Raw genomic sequence first — 11,050 nt, forward strand, 5'->3', positions numbered from 1 at the left:
CTGTTTGACTTCAGCACCCCTGCCCTGTTTGCAGGACTCCGCTAGGACTGGACAGGCCCAGAGTCAGCCCCATCCCCTTACGGACAGGAGACTAAGGCCCAGAGCGAGGAAGCTGCCCTCAGGCAGTCGCCGAAGTCAGGGGCTGTCAGGATGATAATCCAGAACACCTGACTCCCGCCACAGTGCTCCTTCCCTTATCCTCCTCTGCCCTCCTCTTTCCTGCAGTCAGGGCTACTTGCCTAGGTCCCGGGTGCCCAACAGGCACCAACAGAAGGGAGGACATGGTGCCAAGGCCCAGCAGGGGACGTGCCCAGAGCCCTGCTCTTCCAGCCAGGTTAGGGCTCTCTTCTGGCTCCCAGGGGCCCGGTCATCCCTGCCCAGGATGCCACAGACAGGGTGCAGCTCGGACAGCGCTGCCCTTGGCTCTAACCTATTTGACCGGCAGATCTGTGGCTGTTTCACCAATCAAGGTGAAAAGAGGGGAACTGTCTGGCATCTCCGGGCCCCACTCCCCCCAGATCTAGGACCAGGGGTCAGAGCTGCCTCTGGTCTGCCCACCCTTCTATCCCTCCCCGCCATAGGTGCTGCAAGCATCTGCCTGGGAATACCATTCAGAGGCCTGACGCAGAGTCCAGACCCAGGTGCCCTGGCTGCAGGGGAAGATAGGAGCCACAGGCAGTGGGAGGAACGGGACTGGGCAACATGCTCCTCGCTGGGCAGAGCAGAAACCACGGCAAGCAGGCTGAGCCTCTCATCACATTGCCCTGAGCCCTGAGTTGCTCCTTATCCTGAGACCCTCCACCAGTCCTAGGCCCCAGTCAGCTACCAGCACCCTGGTTAGGTAGGCTTGGGGTCTGCTGGGCCATGGACAGGGTCACAGGCTGAACTTGAGTGGGGCTTCTGGCCTCTTTGCTGGTTTCTGGGTTGGGCTGCAGACTGAGGCCGATGAGCTCTAGGCTGGGTTGAAGATAAGATTGGGCCTCCTTCTTAGGGCAGCAGGAGCGGGCACCAGCCCCAAGCCCCCTGTCCCAGGTAGGCTCTCCATGTTTAGGGCCCAGTGGGCCACAGAGGGGATGCCTTGGTGCCTAGGAACAAGCAGAAATAGGTCTTTTATGGTCCTGCACTTGTGGCCCCCAAAGGCAGAGAAGTAGGGCTGGTTGAAGCTGGAGGCGGGGCCGCTCAGACAGAGCCAACTCAGCACACACAAGAGAGGCCTCTGCTCAGCTGGTGTGAGTCTGGGGCGGCAGAGGAGTCCTGGCTCCATACCATTCTGGAAGGGCCCAGCCCGCACAACTGGGACAAGGGTTTCTGCAGAGCTGCGATATCTCAGGTAAGTGGAAGACCATAGATGAGCCAGCCCTGGGGTATGCTGGATCTGGGACTGCAGAGTTCCCCTCCAGAGCAGGCGGAAACGCTGAGGGTTGCTGGAACCCAGAGGCCTCAGCTGGTCGTAGCCCCTGACTCATCACGACCCAGGCATTGACATTCTGGAGACAGCAAAGGGTTCTGGCTGAGTGAAGCCAGAATAGGGAAACGAGAGCAGAGTTGGGGGGAAGGGGCCCAGAACATGGAGGTCAACTCCACTGTGAAGCCCCAGCCAGACCGTCACTCCTGGGCTCAGCCACACTCTGCGGTAGGACAGCCACTCGGTCACCAAGTCTGGAACCCCCCTCACTGCACTGCACCCACCCCACCCCACCCAACCCGTCCCGCTCATCCACATGCTGACGAGTCCTAACAGGCCTCCTTTGCCAGAGACAAAAATAACTATTTTCAAAATTCACAGCAGGGCTTTCGCCTACACACGCTGCACGGACTGGAAGCTGAAGGGAGATATGCAGAACGCAGTGTGCGGATAGAGGCCGCTACCCAGCCAGCGAGCCCTGAAACTCCCACGCCCTCCTCCCCACCACCCAGCCCGTGTCCCCCAACATACACACACGCCCAGCGGTGCCCAGAACATCTAGGGGGAGGGTTCTTAGTCCATTCACTGTGCACAGGGACGGTGAGGCCCAGAGGGGGCCCGAGGCCACACAGAGGAGCTGGGGCAGGACTGGGCCAGAACCCACATGTCCTGTCCCCTGGACCATACCCAGGAACAATGGTGAGCTCACACCTGGCCCAGGACGCACAAGCACACACCCACACAAGCTCACAACAGCACTGCAGCCCTTGCTTCTGTGTTCCTGCGTTTTAATCAAGTTACGGGTTCCTCCACAACCATGACTGCGGCCGGTTCTCTACAGGCCTGTGAGGTAGGCAGAGCCAGGGCTAGCATCCCCTTGTGCAGGTGTGGAATTCGAGGCCCAGGGAAGGGGACTGGGCCCAAGGTCAGAGCAGAACCCAAATGTTCTGCTGGTTGGTGCAGGGCTCTTCACACAGCTGTTTCCACTACTTTTGATCCTGCAGCAGCTAACAGTCAGGCCCAGTCCTCCCCTTCCCTCCCTGGAAGGGGAGCTCACCACCACCAGTCTGTCCCCAGGACTGGCCCAGGCCTCATGAGGATCCAGGAAGGTCCCAGGTCCCTGCACCTCCAACCTCAGCACTCAGGGGATGGCTTCAGACAGAGCTCAGATCATAATGCCTCGGCTCGGGTCCAGGCCTGGAGCCTGCCATGTAGAAACCATGGCGCTTGAGGGCCCAGGTGATGTTGTGCACTTCACCCAGGAAGTACCACTAAGGTCCAGGGTTCAAGAGCGAGGCCTTAAGTGAGCTAGGCAGTGACAAAGTTGGTGGGAACTTCACCGTGGTCCCAGGCACCAGATCCACACCACAGAGCAACGAAGTCATCAGAACTCATTCTCCAGATGAGGAAAATGAGACTCGGAGAGCTCCTGCAGGTCACCCAAGGTCACAGAGCAAGTCAACAGAGAGGCAGGACTGGGACCCCAGGCATCCCAGTCTTGTTTATTCTCCCCCACGCCCCAAACCAAGCTACCCACCCTTCAACTGAGAGACTCGATGGCCCCCATTTCCCTGAACAGGAGGACTTGAACGGGAGCCCCTCCCTGGTGAGGAACAGGGCCAGCTTGGTGGGCAAGTATTTCAGCCCCGCCCATCAGATCCGATGGGACATCAGTCTGGTGTTGAGTTTACGGAAAAAGGATCTCAGCTTGCAAATCTTGCATTTTTTCTTGCGTCGGCCCCTGGACTGACTTCGAGCCCTGCCTTCCTCCTCCTCTTCATCTTCTTCCTCATCACTGGCCCAAGGCCCCCATGCACCCCCATTAAAGTCAGGGTGGGCCCGGGGATTCTCAGCTGGGTATCGCACAGGGATAGCTGTGCGGTTATAGTCCACCAGGCGGGCCAGCAGGGCTCGGACCACATCCGGCCGCTGGCCAGCGAGGTCCTCCCGTTCGTAGGGGTCAGCACTGATGTTGAAAAGCCACACGGCCTGACGGGCGCTGGCCATCCGCTCCAGGTTCCACCAACTGCCAGGGAAGGCAGCCAGCGTCTGGGGTGGGATCCAGTCGCCATAGCCGGGGTCTCCTGTCAGCAGCTTCCACTCGCCCACGCGGATGGCGGCCTGCACGGCGGTGTTCCAGATGCCGAAGCCGCCCTCCAGGGAGCCATGCCGGGCGTGGTTGTAGAGTGGGTCAATGTTGTGCAGAATCTCCGTGCGCGGTGAGGCCCGGCCCTCGCTGATGGCTGGCCACACGTCATAACCGTCCAGCCCATCAGCTGCCGAGGCAGTGCCCCCTGCCAGAGCCACCAGGGTCGGGTACCAGTCAGTGATGTGCACCAGTGCCCGGCTTGTCCGTCGTTTTCTCTTGAGCAGGGGGCTGTGGACAAAGCCCAGGCCCCGCACACCCCCTTCCCAGTAAGTGCCCTTGCGTCCCCTCAGCGGCCAGTTGCTGCCCCCGGAGAAGGTCTGGCCGCCGTTGTCACTGGAGAAGATGATGACACTGTTGTTGTAGAAACCATGGCGCTTGAGGGCCCAGGTGATGTTGCGCACGGCCTCATCCATGCAGGTCACCATGGCTGCGTACTTCCTCCGCGCCACGTTGCCCATGGTGCGGTAGCGGTACAGGTACTCGCGTGGGGACTGCAGAGGCGTGTGGACCGCCTGGAAGGCCACATAGAGGAAGAGGGGCTGCCGGGGGCTGTGGCTGGCTAGGATGTGGCTGACGCGCTGGGCGTAGAGCAGAGTGGAGTACTGGCCGCTGAGCCCCCAGGCCACACTCTCACCCTCGTGCAGGTCAAAGCCGCACACCCCCGGGCCGTCGCAGTTGTCATAGGTGTAGTAGTCCACGTTGCCTGTGAGTGAGCCCAGGAAGGTGTCAAAGCCCCGGCGCGTGGGCAGGCATTCTTTCCGGTAGAAGCCCAGGTGCCACTTGCCCACCATATGGGTAGAGTAGCCCAGCTCCTGAAGTTTCTGGGGCAGTGTCACCTGGTCCAGGGGCAGGCAGTTGGGCTGCCGAGGGCGGATGATGGAGTGCTGAAGTCCTGTGTGGATCTGGTATCTGGCGGGAAGAGGGGAGGACACAGAAATCACTGGTGAGGCAGAAACCACGTCCTGGCTCCCCAACCTCCAACATTCACTCTGAGGTGGGCTCAGGTCCCAGCACTACCAGCGAGAAAAGTAAAGGAACCAGTCCAGTGCTGTGCTTAGTCGCTCAGTCATGTCTGACTCTTTGCAACCACATGGACTGCAGCCCGCCAGGCTCCTCTGTCCATGGGGACTCTCCAGGCAAGAATACCAGAATGGGTTACCATGCCCTCCTCCAGGGGATCTTCTCAACCCAGGGCTCGAACCCAGGTCTCTTGCATTGCAGGTGGATTCTTTACCAACTGAGCCACCAGAGAAGCCCAACAATACTGGAGTGGGTAGCCTGTCCCTTCTCCAGGGGATCTTCCCAACCCAGGAATTGAATCAGGGTCTCCTGCATTGCAGGTGGATTCTTTACCAGCTGAGCTACCAGGGGAGCCCAGTAGGTGTTATCAAATGTGCCCAGCACTTCAAATGCATTAGCTCACTGAACCCTCAAAATCAACTGAACATCATCTTACAGATGAGGAGGTTAGAGCCCAGAGTGGTTAAGCCACTCAAGCAGTATCACACAGCTAGGAAGTTGGGGAGTTGAGTTGAACCCAAGCTAATCATGACAACAACAAAAACAAAGGCTGATGCCAAGCACTTGTATGCTCAGTATTGTGGCGCTACGCCCTTAATAGGAATTATCTCACTAAATCCTCACTTTAACCTAGGGGGTGCCTGTTGTTATTATTATTCCCATCTCCCAAATAAGAAATCAGAGGCCCAGTAAATTAAATCATTTAACCAGCGAGTCACACAATTAGTAATTAAAATTGGGATTTGTATCCCCAACAGTTTGACTCCAGATTTCAGAGTCCCTACATTCTAAGCCACTAACTTGTCATGGGGTCTACAGCAAGTCCTACTCTCCTAAGAAAACTCCTCTTCACTCTTAAAAGTCCAGCTCAAATGTTACCATCACTATAAAGTTTCTCACTCAAAGAATGAGCCACTTTTGCTTCTGGGTTCTCACAGCATTTAGTACAAACCTTCACTGGTCCAACTTGGCCATAGTATTCTACTTAGCTGTACATACATGTTTTTGGGCCCAGTGGTATTTAATGAGACTGCCCCTTACTCCTCTTTGTATTCCTAGTGCTCCAGAGATGTTTCAAGGACACTCAGTTACTTATGAAATGAATGAATGAAGAATGACACTCAAAGGATTTTAGAACCAGAAGGGACTGAAATCATTTTCTAATTTATTCATCTCAACTCAAAAAGAAATTAAGTTTCCAAGGAAGGGAAAGACTTCACTTAAGTTCACTCAGTGGTCAGGAGCAGAGCCAGGACTTGAACATAAAGCCAATCAGAGTGCCCAAACACAGACCCTTTTCTGGTAAATTAGGTGGCCACTTCTTTTCCCCCATGGAGGCCCCAGTTAGATCATGTGAGGAGTGAGCTCGTTGGAATGGGACACATATAAAAACCTTCCAGCTCCCAAATGTTATGAGACCAGTTCTCAGGTGCCTGCCTGCAAGTTTATGTGACCCCGAGATCCAGGTCACTCACACAGGCTAATGCCCTGAGGCAGGAGCAAACGGTGAGCAGAACTCTTCATTCCCCATTTATTCATTTCTATCCCATTTCGACTAAGTAAGAAGCCTGGAACTTCACAAGTGTATTAGAACCCCACACCTTTTTCTCACTCCCAGGCATCCAAGTTAAGCCAGTCATGACCTAAATTCCTGATACCTTTAAGCCGGGGACTGTGGTGCATTTTTCTGTTTTGGTTTCCTTATCTTAAAGCCCTTTTGGTTGTTAGCTATCATTAGCTACTACTGCCATTTTTAACACTATAGGCTGCACACACTATTTCACTTACTTTACCTAAGTAACCTACAGTGAAGACTGTTATTACCTCCGTTCCACTGATGATAAAACTGAGGCTCCCAAGAGTACAGCAACAGGTCCAAGTTCAAGACGGCTGGCAAGCAGGAGCGCTGAGCTTTGAGCCCAGGTCTCTGTAACTCACACTCAAAATCTCTCAGTGATGTGGCCTCTGCAGACCCTGGGTCAAGCTAATGAACAATTAGATTTGAAACAAGTACCCAAGGGCCCCGAGTGGCAGCAGGCCTCTTTTTTCAGGGGTTGGACACCATAGAACCCTGCTTGGTAAAGTGGGTGGGCCAGCTAAGAGTCACTGAAGTCTGTCTGCAAGTGAGTAACATGGGAAACTGACTCTCCCCAGCTTTACCAAACATGACTGGATGCACTAACAAACACTAATGAGAGTAGTCAGCATCAGTCAGATGGAGCCAGCTAGCTGCAGGGGGCGGAGGGCAGACGCTGCCCAGCCATGCTCAGCTAACCCTGCAGATGGGGGGGTGGGGAGGTGGCAGGGCTGGAATGCTGCCCTGCATGCTGCTCATTCCCCTGCTTAAACCAAAAGTCATCTCTCAGAGAGAAATGCTAACTTGCGCACCACTCTTGGGAATGCAGATTCCTCCTCCCTCTTCTGGAGGCTGGCTAACATTTGGTCTTTACTGTCGGCCCTCACCCCCAATTCATACACTCGCGCCCCTTCCTCTTTCCGGTTCTCTCTCTCAGTTCCTAGAGCTGAAGTGCCAGATTGAAGAAAGAAAAGGCACCTATTTGATTCCCAGCTCCAGGGCCCCTCTAAGCACCTGGCTTCTCAGCCTTCTCTCCTACCCATCCCGAAGCTGGGCACAGGCACCAAGGTTGGCCCTCCCAGACTCTGTGACTCAGTTTCTCCCATCCAGGAAACAGGAAGACTATGGTTCTGGTTTCTGAGATCACGCTAGTGGCTTCTGGATGGAATTTGGGAGAAAGCACGCCTTGGACCCCATCCAAGGAGGATTAGCTTCAGCCTTGCCAAAGGATTTTCTCCTAAGTGGCCAGAGTTTGCCTTCCACACCCCCACCTCCTGTTTCCCTGCTCTATTAATCCTGTAATCCTACCACCTTGCCTGTGGACAACTCCTTACGGAGAAAGCAGCACGTCTCCTTGGGGCTCCCAGCCAACTCGGGAGGATTTTGCAGATGAAAAAACAGAGGCTTTGAGAAATGAAGTAGCTAGCCTAAGGCTACATAGGTCAGGCATCCCCTGTGTGCCTTTCTCCTCCACCTATCCACTCCCTGGCTTCCTCCCAATGTCATCATTAAACAGTTTGGATGCCCTAATCCTTTCAGTATCATAGAGGCTGCCATTTATGGATAACCAAGAAGACTATATGCAACTGGTTCCATCCTCACCACTCTTTTCAAGATTAAAATCTGTTCTTCACCCCATTTTATGGACAAGAAAACTGAGGCTTAGAGAACTTACATACCCTGCTCAGGGCCTCAGTGTATGTAAATATTAATAGAAGCAACATTCAAACCTAGGTGTCAGAGGCTTCCATGTTCCTCTAATGAAGAGATGATCAGATGTCTCCTTCACGTGGTATGGAGTGTGAATGTCCTAGAACATCAGAGGGAGAAGATCCCCAAAGATGATCCAACCCACTCAGTGTACAGGTAGGGAAACCGAGGCCCAGAAAGGGCAAAGGTCTTTACTAATGATCACACAGTCAACCGGAGACAGAATTGGCTATGAGCCGGGGCTTTCCCAGTGGGGTTAATGTCAGTACAAGTGAAACCTACAGCTGGGTTTATTTGGGGCTTGGACCAGCATCAATGGCTTGGGTCATGCTTACCTGCCGGTGAGAAGTTGGCTCCGTGAAGGCGTGCAGATGGGCTGGATATAATAATTCTCCAACTTGACACCCTCGGCTGCCAGGCGGTCCAGCGTGGGGGTTTCAATATCTGAGCCATGGTAGCCCACGTCGTGGTAGCCCTGGTCGTCTGTGAGGATGAATATGATGTGGGGAGGCTGCGGTGGAGCAGCCGAGGGGTGCTCCACGCCGGCCTCCGCTGGGGCGTCGGCCACCAAGCTCGGCTTGGCCCAGTCCCAGGACAGGTAGCCGAAGCCGAGCAGGCTGACCAGAGAGAAGCCGGTGAGGGCGTGCATCGCCATGCCGGCCCGTGCGTCCCGGCGCGCAGGGCTCCCAGGGCCTCACCGTCTCGCGCGCCCAGGGCGCACGGCCCGCACGCCCGCCGGCCGGCTGGCCCGGACGCTGCTAGAGCGCTCAGCGTCCCCGGGGGCCGACCCAGCGGCCGGTCCGGGACTGGCTGGACGTTGAGGCCGAACCTGCGCGGCCGCAGCGGGGCGCTCTGAGGAGGTCAGGCCCGCGACCAGCAGCCTCCCGCCGCCCCAGCGCCCGCCCTGCGCCGCTCGTGTCCCTCTCCCCTAGTTCAGCCAGGCCAGCCTGAGACACGGTGTGGCGGCTTCCAAAAAGTGCTCTCGACCATCCTCTGACTTCCCTCTTCGTTCTAGCCCTTGATTTCTCCCGCCTCCTAATTTCTCTCGCCTCTGCTTTCCCTTTCTCCTCCTCCCGACCCTCCAGCCCCCGGCCCGGCCTCTCGCCCCGCCCGGAGTCGGGAGAACTCTCGGCTCCCCTTAGGGAGGTGGGCAGGACCCCAGAGGAGAAGGGGAGGGAGGCACGGGTTGGGCGGGTCTGTGGGGGACACCGCGGGAGAGAATGAGAAAAAGTTGTAACATCTGCCGGGGCCGAGCCCCAGGTGGAGGGGCGGGGCGTCCAGCGGCGGCTCCGCCCCCGGGCGGGAAGCCCAGGCCGGCTGGGCCCTCTGGCTCCAGCCTCCGCCCTGGCCCAGACTGGGGAAAGGAGGGAGGGGGGCTGCTTGGAATTCGATGGAATAGCTCTGGAATGGCCTGGTCAGACATTCCTCGATCATGGAGTCTTAGCTTATCTGAGCGCCAGTCCTGGATGGGATGCGCGTTATTTTCTATTCCAACCCGGTCATTCCACCACTGGAGACACTGAGGCCTGGACATGGCCGGAAACTCTAAATCACAAACAAATTGGTGGCTTCTTCCCCGGGGCTCACACTGGCTGTCTGAAGTAGCAGTAGAGACAGCAGTGGAGAATGGGGAAGGTTTTGCCACTTACCAGGGTCTGGAAATCAGGAAACTAGGTACTGGCCTTGCAGGCTTACCTCTCTCCTCAACCTCTCTCCCTCCTCATTCTTCAGTTGACAGCTAGACTGACAGTGCTAGTATCCAGAGGACAGGAGCTGTTGTATACATCTCGTTATCTTCAGGCTCTAGAAGCTCCATCAGTACGGGTATCACAGATGAATGGGCCTCGAGGGTCACTCAGGCCAACACCCACTCAAGAAAATCTCTGTACCGGGGAAGGCAAGCTTGGGGGACTCCTGGGCTAGGCAAGTATCACACATGAGTCAAGCAGAGAGGCTGCTGTGTTGCCAGAGGAAGGCAGGGGCCGCGTGGGGCAAGGGACCTCAGCCTTGAGTCCAGCTGACCTTCGTTATGCAAGAATGTGAACCAGTGTTTCCAGATCTTCTGATTTTCCAAGAACACCCAAATCTAGACTGTTATGAGAAATATTCCGATTGTTAAGAGCTAGTAACTCGTTTAAAGCCAAATCAAAGCACTGTACAGGCCAAATCAAACCTCTCGGGAGGGACTGCCCTGGTGGTCCAGTGGTTGGGAGCCTGCCTGCCAATGCAGGGGACATGGGTTCAATTCCTTGCCCAGGAACTAAGATCCCACATGCTGTAGGAAAACTAAGCCCATGTGCCTTAACTAATGATCCTGTGCTCTAGAGCCCACAAGCTGCAAGAAGAGAAGCCTCCACAATAAGAAGCCCAGGCACCACAAAGAAGAGTAGCACCCGCTCACTTCCACTAGAGAAAATCTGGGAACAGCAAAACCCAGTACAGTCAGAAATAATTAATTAATTATTTTAAAAAGAGAAAGAAAAGATTTGTATACTGCTGTCTTGAAGCTACTTCCAGCTCTTCAAGGACTGGCTCCCATCAGTTTAAAAAAAAAAAGTATCAGGAATATTTTAGGCCATCGGGTGCCTGTTTGCAACTTCCACTCTGCATCATTGTTTTCCAGATTTTAACAAGGCTGTATTTTTTAATGGGAGAACTGAATTAAACAAAACTAGTTAGTGTTTTGTTTTTTTTTTTTTCGTTTTTACTACCGGAACTTCAGTCTTTAATATGCTGATCTCCAAAAGCTCTATTTCCCAATTTTATGTAACCAAGGACCTTCTTTTTCACAGAGTTCCTCTAAGAGCCAGTGTTTTAGGAACTTTGACATACAAAGACTGCCCAGGTGGGTCTTCTCTCCCAGCATCTTTCCCCTGCCAATATTCTGCTGTGATCCCTTCCCTTTTCTTTAAAACCACTGTGTGTGGGGAAAGAAACCAGACCTCCAAAATAGCAGCCCAAAGTGAATCTGCATTTCGAAATGAGGGCTGCGTGGGGCTGGCCACTCCTGTTTGCTCAAAGCCCCATATTTAGGATGACCAGATTTATCAGAAGGGAAAACTGAGCCTGTTGTTCTAGCAGAAGAAATGTTGAGGACAGACAGGAAAAATACAGCCTCCTGAGGGGAATGCTGCTAAAATGGTGCTTCCGGAGGCTTCAGCCTGAGGCTGTCCAGGATGTCAAAGTGGGA

At 54.9% G+C, this 11,050-nt stretch overlaps 1 protein-coding gene across 1 annotated transcript; it reads right to left on the reverse strand.

Annotated features, from left to right (window-relative positions):
- Positions 1–2,189: 2,189 nt before the first annotated feature.
- On the reverse strand, positions 2,190–8,994 carry ARSI (arylsulfatase family member I). Its single transcript, XM_065935972.1, has 2 exons — positions 8,196–8,994; positions 2,190–4,463 (listed from the first exon to the last, which is right to left on the reverse strand). The coding sequence occupies exons 1-2, from the start codon at positions 8,513–8,515 to the stop codon at positions 3,059–3,061; spliced, it is 1,725 nt and encodes a 574-aa protein (XP_065792044.1). The 5' UTR covers positions 8,516–8,994; the 3' UTR covers positions 2,190–3,058.
- Between the last annotated feature and the right edge of the window lie 2,056 nt (positions 8,995–11,050).

The sequence above is a fragment of the Muntiacus reevesi genome, chromosome 1 (assembly GCF_963930625.1).
Source record: "Muntiacus reevesi chromosome 1, mMunRee1.1, whole genome shotgun sequence".
Taxonomy (NCBI): Eukaryota; Metazoa; Chordata; class Mammalia; order Artiodactyla; family Cervidae; genus Muntiacus; species Muntiacus reevesi.